General features: G+C 33.0%; 1 protein-coding gene across 1 annotated transcript in view; it reads right to left on the reverse strand.

Annotated features, from left to right (window-relative positions):
- The window catches only part of HECTD2 (HECT domain E3 ubiquitin protein ligase 2), a 70544-nt gene that overhangs the window by 12084 nt on the left and 42847 nt on the right, over positions 1–15613 (reverse strand). Inside the window, exons 10-14 of the mRNA XM_019739189.2 lie at positions 15468–15591; positions 8549–8645; positions 5190–5297; positions 4264–4396; positions 3235–3323 (exon numbers count right to left, since the gene is read on the reverse strand). Coding sequence (XP_019594748.2) covers positions 3235–3323; positions 4264–4396; positions 5190–5297; positions 8549–8645; positions 15468–15591 — 551 coding nt within the window. The remainder of the gene's footprint in view (positions 1–3234; positions 3324–4263; positions 4397–5189; positions 5298–8548; positions 8646–15467; positions 15592–15613) is intronic.

Consider the following 15613-nt stretch of genomic DNA (forward strand, 5'->3'; position numbering starts at 1 on the left):
AGGAGGGGTTCAGTAGATAGTATTTAATGATTTCCTTAAAAAAGTTTATCTAGGATCACAACAGATAGCAATTTCAGACATTTCTATAAATTATTTAACATATAAAAATATTTTCTAAATTTAAACAAAGATGTTGGTGATTTTATAAGTAGCAGCAACAATTTACTCAGTGGAACTCACTGTAGAACACACTACTGATTTTGGTCATCATTTTAACTATTTTAAAATTAAATACAGACTATGCAACAACAGCTGAACTGAAAAAACATATGGATACACACACACACACACACACACACACACAAACACACACAGACACAGACATACACATTGTTGGTAAGCTAACAGGACAATTTCTCTCCTACAGTAATAACTGAAAAGCCTTTATTGGAGTTTACTCAAAGTATCTAAGTTAAAAAGCTACAGATACTACATATATAAACTTTGCCCTATTGTATTTTATTTATCAGTTATATGGCAGAATGTAACTACCATTTGCTGAAAGAGGGGTTTTAGATCAAATTTCATAACATTTCAACTGTCAAATAAAGATTATTATATCAAGTTATTAAGGAAGTCATTAATTTTATAGGCTCAAAAGAAAATCTAAACATATGGGCTGGACGAATTACTGCAAACAATTTTTAAAAATTGGAAGACAGTCATTATTTCAATTTGCTAAGGCAGAATGAAGGTTAATTTAAGGAATAGATATGCTATACGTAACCATATTAACAGAGACTGAGCAGTGAGTGTATTCAAGGGACAGATACTGAAAAGAAGTTCTCATATACTTCTATAACTGTGACAATAGCAATAATGACAATAACCACAATACTACTGCAGTGACCATTTATGAGCATCTACTATAGTGACAAGTTCTAAGCACTTTTCATTAAATCAACCTGCTGTGTTTGATGTGGGAATGAGGATGAGGAATTCTGGAATCACTGAGGTGTCATGTGTTGAAAACCCTGCACTATACTACAGGGCTCCTACTTTTACGTCCAATGCCCCTTTTCGTATAAGCAACTCTACGTTAAAAAATTGTTATATTACGGCTCTTCATGCAACAGCTCTTCAAAACATTTTATAATTACTATTACAGGTTTCACTGTAACATTTGTTGTAAATTCTAAGGCCTTACCATATTTAAAAATGAAGTATTAGAAACACAATACTGTTAGAACTACTAGAACAACAAATTTTTGGTCCTGAAATTTAAAAACTGAAATATGTACAGAACCAAATATATTTTCTCAATCATCATGCCTGTTCTCAATTTTAAGCCTTCTCACCATCAGCAGATCTCTCAACCACTTACAGATCATAATCCACTGTCATCTCACATTTTCTCTACATATTATTATGCTTTTGGAGCATTAATCTTGTTTTCTACAGTTTATTTTTTTGTGAGATAAATACACATTAACAATGAAATGTAGTGGCTATAATAATTTTAGATCTACAGCAGGTCCTTGAATAACGTTTTGTTCAATTTTGTTTCGTTATAATGTTGGTGAGATGCCATAGGAACTTAACTCTTGTTTATATAAATTAGCCTGTGGTAAAATTGTTTTTGTTATGTCATTTCACTTAAAGTCACAGAACCTATCAATAACATTAAGTGAGACTTCCTGTAATTATTTAACTTGAAACATGCAACATATGCAAAAATGCTTAATATGCCCTTTTTGGTAATTACTGAATAGAAATTAATGTCTATTACAAAAGAAAATAATTAGCAAATTCATGATTTTATGTATAATACCATTCTAAAAATGTGACAGCTAAGATCTAATCCTTCAATACAAATATTAGCAAGTCAAAATGTCATCCAAACCTAAGCTGATATAACTATGTAAAGTACGACAAACATATATATAAAATGAAATCCAAATAGCTCACAGTATAGTGATATGCATCAATGACTCAGGCTTTCACACATTCAACAAACGATTACTGTAAATAATACAATAAAAACAGAAATCTAAGAATTGTCAAGCATTCTATATTGTGGAACTTGGCACTTTGGGCCTTTAGATGTGACAATATACACAAAATTTCATACTAAGTTTACCATCTCAATGTATAGTTTTCTCCCTGCAAACTTTTATTCCACCCAGTCTCTCATTTTTCATATACATTCCTCTGGATTGATCCCAACAAATGCAACAAAGATAGATATTGAAAGTCCTCCATAAAATGGTTCTAACTGTTCTTCTGGTGGTATATTCCGTACCTCCCAGCGTGCTCTTTGTTTCAATCAAGTGGACCTACACATTGCACTGTAAAAGGTCCAGTACAATGCAGTCTTTTTTTCTAGTTATTCTCCCACTGTATGTCCTACTCTCTACAGCCCTGTGTCAATCAGACAGAACGACTCAACATTGAAATGTCTACCTTCTGTGGGAAGACATTCCTTAGAACTCCTTAGCTCTTAATGTGAAATGGTCATTTGACTCTGAGAACAGGCCACCTTGCACTGGCAGTCATCTGCCCATACATCTAAGTAGTAAACTTCTTGAAAGGTGGATATTTCTTTCCTCTTTTATCCTGTGTATCTCCAGTGCTTGCTCATTTATTTACTCTTCCCTCCTTTCTTCCAATTACATTTGTTAGAATTAAAAAAGCTAATGTAGAAGGTATCTTGTCCAATCTCCCATCCAATGCAGGAATGCCCTCTCCAGTACATCTGATAGGGATCAGAGGATAGCAGAGGGATTTATATAATTTAAAAAACACTACAAAATAATTCCATATGCTTTAAATATTCCCATTTCACTTAAATTTTAATTTTTATGAATCTTGGGATTTGGGAACATATTAAAGACCTAGATTTAATCACCATAATTTCAATTTAGTAAACTGAGTATAATCAATACTAAGTGAAAGAATGGAAAAATAGTTCATTACGAATGAAAAAGATATTTTGATTTTTAAAAAGTCTCAATTTTCTGATAAATTAGATAATATATGAAACAGAAAACAAACATTTTTATTTTTATTTTGAGAGAACATTTTCAGTCATTCCTTTTAATTAATTAAATCTGCTGATATTATATAGCTATGATATTACAAATAATAAAGATTATTGAAAATCTATTCGTAAATTTGATAAGAATGTTTAATCTGAATAAAATGCTTAATAAGAACAGTTTTCTAAAATTCAGATAACATTTAAAACAAATCTCTAGTCTCCTAGCACCTCCTAGTGGAAAGTTTAAAGGATACAATTCCAACCAATCGGAATTCAGAATAGTTATCACATTTAAAGCTGCTAAACCAATGGCAGTGTGAATCCTTGTGATATGTAAACATGCCTGGAAAAAAAGAAACATAATTTCATTATTATGATTGATTTACAAATCAGAGTAAAAATATACATGACATTTCAACTGTTAGAAGCAAAACAGTTCAGTAATAGTTCTGTTACAAATCATCTTTCATGTTATTATAAAATATACCAAATATACGTAGAGAGCATGCAAAAGCATTGGTATCCTGAACCAAGAGTGGAAACATGGGGTAAAAAGACAGAAACTAAATTAATCAGTTGATTTTCTTTTATAAATACTATAGTTTTATAATTTACAAGTTATGATCAAAATTAATTTTGAGACTATCTGGAGAGTTCAATTTATTCACATCATCTCTCTTTCCCAATACCAGTAAGATGACATATATACATACATATAAAATAAAGAAAAATAAAGAATAAGAAAAACACTAAAACTCCCTGAAGAAAAACACTTAGTAGATACTAAGGATTATATAGGTGTTTTCTCTAAATAAAATAAAACCAAACTTAAATATCAAAGGTTTATTTTTGTCTTAAAAATTAATGAGTTCTAATTTATTAAAATGGCTCATTATTTAATGAAAGAGTATAAAGCCTCTTATTAATATCAAATATTAGTGTAGAGCAAACTATAGTTTTGTTTTTCAATTTCAAATGTTCTCTATTTCAATGGCAAATTTTCATGCATTTGGCTTATTCAGAAAAGATGTGGATGCTCCCTTGTAAATGTATATTTTCAAGTCTTTCTATATTTTGTGTAGGATTCCCAAAAAGATAATGGACATTTCGATCACCAATTTGGTTAAACAATTTTTAAAATGTAAGTAACAGTCCTTAAAAATTTTTTCAAGATTTATAGTTGACAAAAAAATCTGTAAAACCATAGGGTAGATTAAAAATAAGATCAACTACTGGAATCTAACAATTATGAAGAAATACTGTTCATAAAAATTAATACTCACCATAATCTGGATGAAAAATTTGGCGAATTAGAAGAAGGAACCATTCTTTAGTCAAGCCACCCATATCCAAACCAGCTTCCCCTACAAATGTAACTTTCAACTTCTTTTTCAAGTCCCCTCTTTTCCGGGTTAACTATTTGAAGAAATTATATAGTAGAGGAAAACAAAGGGCAATAAAAAGAAAGTTAACTTTTTTAATATGGGAAATGTGTTACACAGGCTATGTCTTATTTACAATGTCACAAAACTCCATCCATCCATCCATCCATCCATCCATCCATCCATCCATCCATCCATCCAATAAATCTACCAGACACTGTGTGAACTAGGTATTATTATGTTTGTTGTATAGATCAAGAAACAGAATTAGAGAGGTCAGGTACCTTGCTCAAGGTTACTGCCTCCTGGTGTCATACTGCCTCCAATATTTTCATTTAGCAGATTACAATATAAAATAATTCATTTCCTTTTCTTTAACTTGCCTTCAACACTAACCTTTTAAAAAAATCACATAACTAAATGAGCCATTATCTTATAATAGCCACACAAAGATCTGGCTGAAGAACTGTACATACATGAAGCTTGGTAATACATGTACATACAATCCAACTATGTTTGACCCAAAATCGATCCAATATACCCTGTAGATCAGACATCTAATTTTATAGATGAGTAATTTGAGACTTGGAAAAGTTAAAATGACTTGTTACACACCCAGCCAGTAACAAAGATGGATCTAGAATCTAGTTACATATTCATCAACATGAATTATTCATTTAAGTTGTTATATATAAAATTCTTTTCTGGGGAATTAACAACAAACCACTAATAAACTTATAAAAATGAACATAAGGTTTAATCATGAATACAGAACTGATTTTAACTATGTAATCAATTAATATTATTTTGGAATAAATGATCTATACCTCATCAAGAGAATCGCTAACCAGATGTGTCCTCCTTACTTTCATATTTAGAAATAACATATTCATATCAGGTCTCTGTCTTCGAGATACTTTATCCACCAAACTTTGCTAATTAAAAAAGAAAGTAAACATTTTCACATTTAAATTATAATTTCATTTAAAATATTTAAACACTTTAGTAAAAATCACTTATATTCTTCTCTATGCCATCTCATATAAACAATTTCATAAACTCAATTACACAAGTTTTGATTTATGAAAGTGCCTTATTATTATTTCATTTTGAAACAGTGGTAATGAAAGGGGGCCCAAAATGGAGAACCCAAAATAATTCACTTTCTATAGTAAAGAATGTTGCATTACAGTTTCCATGTCTCATTTCTTAAATGGCAAGGTTTTGTGTTTAATAAATATAAACATAAAGTGGGAACATCTGAAACAAGGTATATACTTCTGATGATGAACTTGGCTTAAGCTTTTTTAGATATGGAATTTACTCTAAAAGCACAATTAGCTTTACTTTTAGATAGTAGTTTCTCAATATTTATCAGAAACATTAAGCAATGTTCATATCCTTTGTCCTAATAACTCCATTTCTAGGAGTTCTAAATGCAGAAAATATTTTACACTTGATCTTAGCCAAAAGGCTGAGAAGCAATAGCAGAAAATATTTTATACAGTGAGATGTTCATCACAGCATTATCTATAAAAGCAAAACTTAGAACTATCCTAAATCTGTATCTATTTAATGGGATATAATACAACCATCAAAAATGATGGTCATAAAAATATGTAAATAACATGGAAAATGTTTAAGGAAGGTACAACTGAAACAAGGAACAAAAATGTGTTTACAATACTGAGTAATGCCTTTTAAAGATAATATAGATAAAAAAAAATTTCAAAAGAGCCCTTACCAAAATGTTAATAATAGTTACATTTGGGTGATGAAAATTTGGGTGATTTAAAAAATCTGTCATTTTAAAAAATATATAAGCAATGAGTTTGTAAAAAACAACACATTTAAATACATAATGAATATATAAACATCCTTTATCATATAAAGTCTACATGCTTACATATTTAGTTTATCTAAATTTTTTCAGACTACCTCATCTTCTTTAGCAGCAAAGAAAATGACTTATTGTACAGATTAAAGACTAACATTTAGACATTTTAAATATATGCAGCAATTTGCTTTAGTAGATAAAACTTTAATATCCCAAATCTATCTAATAAGGCTGCTTTCATGATTTTGTAGATTACTACAATAAAACATTAATTCAGAGCCCTTCTTCATGTCTCCAATGTCCAATTCTAAAGGCTTTCAATATTTTTCTTCTCAGGGTACTCTTCTTCATGCTCAAAAATTTCCATATTTCTGGGATAGCATTCTATGTCATGGACCTTTTTTCTTATCCTTTCCTATCTTCTGTTCCCAGTCTAGCTCTCGGGAAGCCATCACACTGGAAATATGCAACACACAAATTTATACTAGGATGTTAATGGAAGGCAAGGCTTAGTGGCTACTATCAGAAATTCATGTTTAATAGAAAGTGCTTCAAATGAAGAAATTATTTTCAGGTTGGGGAATCTCTTTTGCAGCATTAGATTATATTATACTATATAAGCTTTTGCTTACATTAACTACCTGTAAGGTGGTCCTTGTGTCAGAATAGTCACCAGTCATTAATTCCAAGTTGAATAGCAGTTTACAAGTTAAAATGTTGGGAAACACCCATAAGAACTAATGATACCATTGGACTCTTCAATCTCTACTTATTTATATCCATGCTCTGTGGAAGACTTAGCCAGTGACACAGCCTACGGCTGCCACTCTCCTTCTTTTAATTAGAAGAAAAGTTTCACAAAAGAAGATATTTGATATCTTAACGTGAGTGGCACAGCAGAACACTGCTCAGGGGAGTTTAAACTTCTAGCTCTTTAGAGTTTTTTCCTACAAATATTAAAAATCATAGACAAAAGTAAAAAAAAATACTAAAAAGGCACATTAAATGCAATAAAAACTAGTAAACTAATAAAAAATGTCAAAACGAATAGACTAATCTCTGAGCCAATATCTACCTAAGATTAAGCAATAATTCTGGTGCTAAATATACCTGTTTAAATGTTCTTTTCAGGGAGCTAGTGTGGCTATGGAATTCCCTTGGTACTCACTTTCTGGAAACTGAATTACTGAAGATCAAACAATTCTTATTTTTATACTATTTTGAAGTATTATAATTTATGCATTAGGATTCTTTTTATATTATTGGGCAAGATATGGAAATGATTTCATTTTACTCTATGGGTCTTTTTTTATTTTAAAAAGACTAAAGCCACCCTTCCCTCTAATTTTTAAAGTTGTGAGTAATCATGTTACAGAATCAGATACTCAAAATATGAGCATTTAAATGTACAGTCTAGAGCTCTGATTTAAAAAAAGCTCACCAAATCTCGTATCTATTAGATAACGTACATCATGTAATTGTGCTGTGCTGAAAACACGTGGGAGGGAGTGGTGAGGACAGGCCCAGCGATCAACTTCTTCCTGTTGCACCATTTGCCTAAAGCCAGCCTGACTGCTACACCAGGTTCTAGGGGCCTCCATGCATTTGGATTTCCTAAGAATCAATAAAACATCTTTCACCTTCTTTGGACATATTTCTCAGTTTTTCAAGATTATACTTTTTGTTATACCTTCTAATTTTCTGGTTGTTCCGGTTGGGTTCTCATGAAACCTAGAAAATATTTCAGTGGTTTGAATGGTTTGCTCCTAAGAAAACTCCTTGCCTTCACTCTTTCACCAATGCTCTGCTACCGTGTTTCCCTGAAAATAAGACCTAACCGGACAATCAGCTCTAATGTGTCTTTTGGAGCAAAAATTAATATATTTACTATATGTCTTACTATAATATAAGACCCAGTCTAATATATCATCATATCATATCATATCATATCATATCATATCATATCATATCATACCCGGTCTTATATTAATTTTTGCACCAAAAGACGCATTAGAGCTGATGGTCCAACTAGGTCTTATTTTTGGGGAAACACAGTAGTTACCCTGGAGCTGGAATATGGTATCTACAAAACGGTGTCCAGTAAGTTCCCAGTACTTGGTACCCGTGAAAGGCATTTAAGCTTCCTGCTATATAACATAATGAGAAGCTGATGAGGGGTATCATTTTCCCATATCATAAGCAAGTTTAAGCACTTTTGGGCGGAATACAATATGATTTTACTTTTAACATTTCCTGATTATGCTAGAACAATTCACAAGACATTTATTTATTAAATTATTTACTATATTGATTATAGTCAGCATAAATATGCTTACATAACTGGCTTACCCTTGCGATGTTTATCATCTGTTGTTCTGAGTCTCTCTGAATAATGATTTTTTTTGCCGCTATAGAAATAACGAATGGGTACTGACAGAAGGAAAACCTGCTCAACAAGTGAAAACAGAAAAAACAAAACTTTTAGCAAAATTATACTAAGGAAATCTAAGGTACCCCTTCCAAAAACAGAAACCATTACTTTCATATTGTGTCTTACCATTTACAAAACGATCTTATGTGCATCATTTCTTTTAATCCCGACAGCCCTGTGAAGTACGTATCTTTACTAAATGTGCAGTGTGTTTATTTTCAAAATAGCTTATGTTCTATAATGCGTGCAAATCACTTATATTGTTTATACAAATACTTTCAGTTTATGTATAGTCACCAGTGAAAAATATGGCCAACACCAGAACCAGGAGGCAGAAGTATTGATGGAGGACTAGGGCAGAAAGTTCAACTACAGAAATTAATATAAGAACCCATTCTTATGTGGATATTTTTTTTTTTAAAGTTTATTGGGGTGACAATTGTTAGTAAAATTACATAGACCTCAGGTGTACAATTCTGTATTACATCATCTATAAATCCCATTGTGTGTTCACCATCCAGAGTTAGTTCTCCTTCCATTACCATGTATTTGATCCCCTTTACCCTCATCTACGACCCCTGCCCCCCTTGCCCTCTGGTAACCACTAAACTATTGTCTGTGTCTATGAGTTTTTGTTTCTCATTTGTTTGTCTTGTTCTTTTGTTGTTTTTGGTTTATATACCACATATCAGTGAAATCATATGGTTCTCTGCTTTTTCTGTCTGACTTATTTAGCTCAGCATTACACTCTCAAGATCCATCCATGTTGTCACAAATGTTCCTATATCATCTTTTCTTACCGCCGAATAGTATTCCATTGTGTATATATACCACAACTTCTTTATCCATTCATCTATCGAAGGACATTTTGGTTGTTTCCATGTCTTGGCCACCGTAAATAAAGCTGCAATGAACATTGGAGCACACGTGTCTTTATGGATAAATGTTTTCAGATTTTTTGGCTAGATACCTAGGAGTGGGATTGCTGGGTCATATGGTAATTCTATTTGTAATTTTTTGAGGAACCTCCACACTGCCTTCCATAGCAGCTGCACCAGTCTGCATTCCCACCAACAGTGTATGAGGGTTCCTTTTTCTCCACAGCCTCTCCAACACTTGTTACTATTTGTCTTGTTGATGATAGCCATCCTAACTGGGGTGAGGTGATAACTCATTGTGGTTTTTATTTGCATTTCTCTGATGATTATTGATGTTGAGCATTTTTTCATATGTCTCTTTGTCATTTGTATGTCCTCTTTGGAGAAATGTCTCTTCAGGTCCTCTGCCCATTTTTCAACAGGGTTGTTCATTGGTTTTGTTGTTGAATTGCATGAGTTCCTTGTATATTTTGGATATTAGCCCCTTATCGGAGGCAGTGTTTGCCAAAATCTTCTCCCATTCACTTGGTTGCCTCTTTATTTTGTCGATGGTTTCTTTTGCTGAGCAGATGAGCAGAAGCTTTTAAGTTTGATGTAGTCCCATTCATTTATTTTAGCTTTTACTTCCCTTGCCTTTGGAGTCAAATTTATAAAATGTTCTTTGAACCCAAGGTCCATAAGTTTAGTACCTATGTTTTCTTCTATACAGTTTATTGTTTCAGGTTTTATGCTTAAGTCTTTGATCCATTTTGAATTAATTTGGGTACATGGTGACAGACAGCAGTCCAGTTTCATTCTTTTGCACGTGGCTTTCCAATTCTCCCAGCACCATTTATTGAAGAGGCTGTCTTTTATTCATTGTAAGTTTTTTTTTTTTTCTTTTTTGTCAAAAATTATCTGTCCATATTTATGTGGTTTTATTTCTGGGTTATCAATTCTATTCCATTGGTCTGTGTATCTGTTTTATGCCAATACCATGTTGTTTTGATTATGGTTGCCCTGTAGTACAAGCTAAAATCAGTAACTGTGATACTCCAGTATTGTTCTTTATTCTGAGGATTGCTTTGTCTCTTCGGGATCTTTTGTGGTTCCATACAAATCTGATGATGTTTTGTTCTGTTCCTTTAAAACATGCCATTGGGATTTTGATTGGGATTGCATTAAATGTGTATATTGCTTTGGGTAATATGGTCATTTTAACTATGTTGATTCTTCCAATCCATGAGCACGGGATGTTTTTCCATTTCTTTGTGTCTTCTTCAATTTATTTTAAAAATGTCTTGTAGTTTTCAGCATATAGGTCTTTCACATCCTTGGTTAAGTTTATTCCTAGGTATTTTATTCTTTTTGCTGCAATTGCAAAAGGAATTGTTTTCTTTATTTCTTTTTCGGAGATTTCATTGTTAGCATATAGGAATGCAATGGCCTTTTGTACATTGATTTTGTAGCCAGCCACATTACTGTATTCGTTGATTGTTTCTAATAGCTTTTTGGTGGAGTCTTTAGGGTTTTCTATATACAGCATCATGTCATCTGCAAAGAGTGAAAATTTAACTTCTTCATTCCCAATCTGGATGCCTTTTATTTCTTTCTTTTGCCTGATTGCTCTGGCGAGGACTTCCAACACTATGTTGAAAAGCAGAGGTGATAGGGGACAGCCCTGTCGTGTTCCTGAATGTAGAGAAAAGGGTTTCAGTTTTTTCATCGTTAATTATAAGATTAGCTGAGGGTTTGTCATATATGGCTTTATTATGTTATGGTATTTTCCTTCTATACCTATTTTATTAAGTGTTTTAATCATAAATGGATGTTGTATCTTGTCAAATGCTTTTTCTGCATCAATTGGTATAATCATATGATTTTTGTCCTTTATTTTGTTTACGTGATGTATCACATTGATGGATTTGCGTATGTTGAACCATCCTTGTGCTCCTGGGATGAACCCCACTTGGTCATGATGAATAATGTTTTTAATGCATTGTTGCATTCGATTTGCTAGAATTTTGTTTAGGGTTTTTGCATCTGCATTCATCAGAGATATTGGTCTGTAGTTCTCTTTTTTTGTGTTGTCCTTGCCAGGTTTTGGTATCAGGGTAATGTTAACCTCATAAAATGAGTTAGGGAGTACTGTCTCTTCTTCAATTTTTTGGAAGAGTTTGAGCAGGATTGGCATTAGATCCTCTTTGAAGGTTTGGTAGAATTCACTAGTGAAGCCATCTGGTCCCGGACTTTTGCTTTTGGGAAGGTTTTGGATGACTGATTCAATTTCCTTACTGGTGATCGGTCTGTTTAGATTTTCCAGTTCTTCATGGTTCAGCCTAGGAAGGCTATATGTTTCTAAGAACTTGTCCATTTCTTCTAGGTTATTGAATTTGGTGGCATATAGTCCTTCATAGTATTCTTGGATGATCCTTTGTATTTCTGTGGTGTCCGTGATAACTTCCCCTTTTTCATTTCTGATTTTGTTAATTAGTGTCTTCTCTCTTTTTATCTTAGTGAGTCTAGCCAAGGGTTTGTCAATTTTGTTAATCTTTTCAAAGAACCAGCTCTTTGTCACATTAATTTTTTCTATTGTCTTTTTGTTCTCTATTTCATTTAGTTCTGCTCTGATTTTTATTATTTCCTTTCTTCTGCTGACCTTGGGTTTCATTTGTTCTTCTTTTTCTAGTTCTTTAAGGTGTAACGTGAGGTTATTTATTTGGGATTTTTCTTGTTTCTTGAGATAGGCCTGTAATGATATAAATTTCCCTCTTAAAACTGCTTCTGCTGCATCCCAAAAATTTTGATAGGATGTATTTTCATTGTCATTTGTTCCCGTGTATCTTTTGATCTCTTCTCTAATTTTTTCTTTGACCCAGTCGTTCTTTAAAAGTATGTTGTTTAATCTCCATGTATTTGTTTTTTCTCCTGCTTTCTTTTTGCAGTTGATATCCAATTTCAAAGCCTTGTGATCAGAGAATATACTTGAATGATTTCAATCGTCTTAAATTTGCTTAGATTAGTTTTATGTCCCAATATATGGTCTATCCTTGAGAATGTTCCATGTACACTAGAAAAAAATGTATGGTCTGATGTTTTAGGATGAAGTGCTCTATGAATGTCAATTATGTCCATTTCATCTAATGTGTCATCTAGGGCTGTTATTTTGTTATTTATGTTCTGTTTGGATGATCTATCCATAGCTGTATTTAAGTCCCCTAGTATAATTGTGTTTTGGTCAATTTCTCCCTTTAGTTCTGTTAGTAGTTGCTTGGTATATTTTGGTGCTCCCTGATTGGGAGCATAAATATTGATGACTGTTATGTCTTCTTGTTATATAGTCCCCTTTACCATTATGAAATGTCCATCTTTGTCTCTTGTTATCTTTTTCACCCTGAAGTCTGTTTCATCTGGTATCAGTATGGCTACACCTGATTTTCTCTGGATACCATTTGCTTGGAGTGTCAATTTCCACCCTTTCACTTTGAGTCTATGCTTGTCCTTGTAGCTGAGATGTGTCTCTTGGAGACAGCATATGGTTGGGTTTAGTTTTTTGATCCAATCTGCTACTCTGTGCCTTTTTATTGGTGAGTTCAGTCCATTTACATTTAGGGTGATTATTGATATGTGAGGATTTCCTATCATTCTATCTTTAGTTTTCTGGTAAGATTGTGTCTCCATGGTTTCTTTGCCTGTTTCTTTGTTGTCTATTATTTCTGTGTGGTGGCATTCTATGATGTTTCCCTCTGTTTCTTCTTGTATTACAGTATATATTTCAGTTCTGGATTGTTTTCTAGTGGTTACCATTAAGTTTATGTAAAAGAAAGTTTGATCTTTAGAGTATTCCATTTTCTTCAGCATGCTTACTTTCTCCATTCCCATATTCTGGCTCAGGCCTTTACTCTCCCTCTTTTTATGTTTTGGTTGCCACAAATTGTCCCTGTTGATGGTGGCCGAATAGCCTCCTTTAGTATTTTGTAGTGCAGGTCGTGTATTAGAAAATTCCCTCAGCTTCTGTATGTCTGGAAAGGTCTTTATTCCTCCTTCATATCTAAAGGATATTTTTGCTGGATATATTATTCTTGGCTCATAATTTCTCTCTTGCAATAGTTTGAATATTTGGTTCCACTCCCTCCTAGCTTGTAGATTTTCTGCTGAGAAATCTGATGATAATCTAATGGGCTTTCCTTTGTAGGTTACCGTCTTCTTTTCCCTGGCTGCCTTGAGGATTCTTTCTTTGTCGTTGATTTTCGACAGCTTCAATACAATGTGCCTTGGAGAAGGCCTGTTGGGGTTGAGGTAATTAGGTGTTCTATTTGCTGCTTGGATTAGAGGATCCAGTTCTTTCCACAAGTTTGGAAAGTTCTCATCAACTATTTGTTTGAATATACTCTTTGTTCCCTTCTCTCTTTCTTCTCCTTCTGGTATGCCCATTATTCTTATATTGCTCTTTCTGATGGAGTCAGAAAGTTCTTGTAGAGTTCTTTCATTTCTTTTAAGTCTCAAGTCTCTTTCTTCTTCCATCTGTGTCATTTCCAGGTTTCTATCTTCGATGTCACTGATTCTTTCCTCCATCTGGTCAACTTTACTTCCTAAACTGGCTATTTCATTCTTAATTTCTTCTACTGAGTTCTTAAATCTTCAGAAATTCTATTTGGTTCTTTTTTAAAATTTCAATCTCTTTGGTAAAATGCTCATGTTGTTCTTTGATTGTGTTTCTGAGTTCATTCAACTGCCTTTCTGTATTTTCTTGCATCTCGTTGAGTTTTTTCAGAACTGCAATCTTGACTTCTCTGTCATTTAAGTCACATATTTCCATATGTTTTAACTTCATTTTCTGGAGACTTTTCACTTTCTTTCTGAGCTGTCTTGTTGCCTTGGTTATTCATGGCAATTAATGATTTATTATTTCTCTTCCTAGACATCTACAGGAGTGGGTTCTGCAACAGGTTGATAGGAAGAGGTCTTTCTTTTGTTTTCCAGTATATGTTGGTAGAATGTTTTATTTTCTCTCCAACTGCAGCCCTTTTTTCTCTCACACACTGTAGTGTTATGTTTTCTCTGCACTATTCCAGCTTCTCACACAATGGGGGGATTCCCTGGACGGCAGGCTTTTTAAACCAATTTATTAGCTAATCTGGGATTTTGAGGTTATTTATATCTACACCATAGACTTAGTCTGCTTTAGAATAAAGGCACTCTCCAGGATATCTCATGGTCTGGGAATAAATTATGTTTGGGATAGTACTGCTGGTTTAAACTGTAAATGTGGATACAAGGTGCAATATATTAAAGAATTTGGTCAGGGGTTTTGAAAATCTATTATACTATTGTAGTAAATAATTTGTGATGAAGCCCTTTCTCTGTGACTTCCATTCTTTTTAATATTGAATGTAAAGGTCAACCCTTTTTCTACAGAATAAGGGAGAAAAAGAATGAATGTATGTGTGTACATGCACACGTGTGTGATCACTGTGTTAGATCAGGCACTGGCAAACTATGGCACATGGGACAAAAATGGCCTACCATCTGTATTTGTAAATAGTTTTTTGGGACACAGGTACACTGATTCATTTATATATTGTCTAAGGCTGTTTTTATGCTACAATAGACCAAAGAGCCAAAAATATTTACCATCTAGTACTTTACAGAAAAAGTTTGTTGACCCCTGTACTGGACAATAGCGTGTAGACTAAAAAGCTACTAAGAAACTGCATTATTAAGATAAAACCTTTCCCTTGTTAAAAAGACGCTATTAATCAAACCCAAACCAAAGTAACATGTATATAAATTCAAAATGTAACAGAGAAAGCTTTAAGAAATATAATGGTATTTCAAACCTGAATACCTAAACTATATTTATAAGTCTACATGTAAAGGTATGTGTATATTTAAATTTATTTATACAAACTTAAAATCCAGTCATTATTTTGAATTACACTTCATTTAGGTGGGTCATCAAACGAGCTTCTGATCCTACCTGTGAGAGTTTCCAAAGCTCTGCCAGGTGTGATATTCTTCCATTAGATCAATGTGATCCAATGTAGAATTATAGAAATCGGTGTAAGGAATAAGGGGAGGGTGAACCAAACTGTTTGCAGTATCTGTAAAGATAAATTCTAACAT

The sequence above is a fragment of the Rhinolophus sinicus genome, linkage group LG07 (assembly GCF_036562045.2).
Source record: "Rhinolophus sinicus isolate RSC01 linkage group LG07, ASM3656204v1, whole genome shotgun sequence".
Lineage (NCBI taxonomy): Eukaryota > Metazoa > Chordata > Mammalia > Chiroptera > Rhinolophidae > Rhinolophus > Rhinolophus sinicus.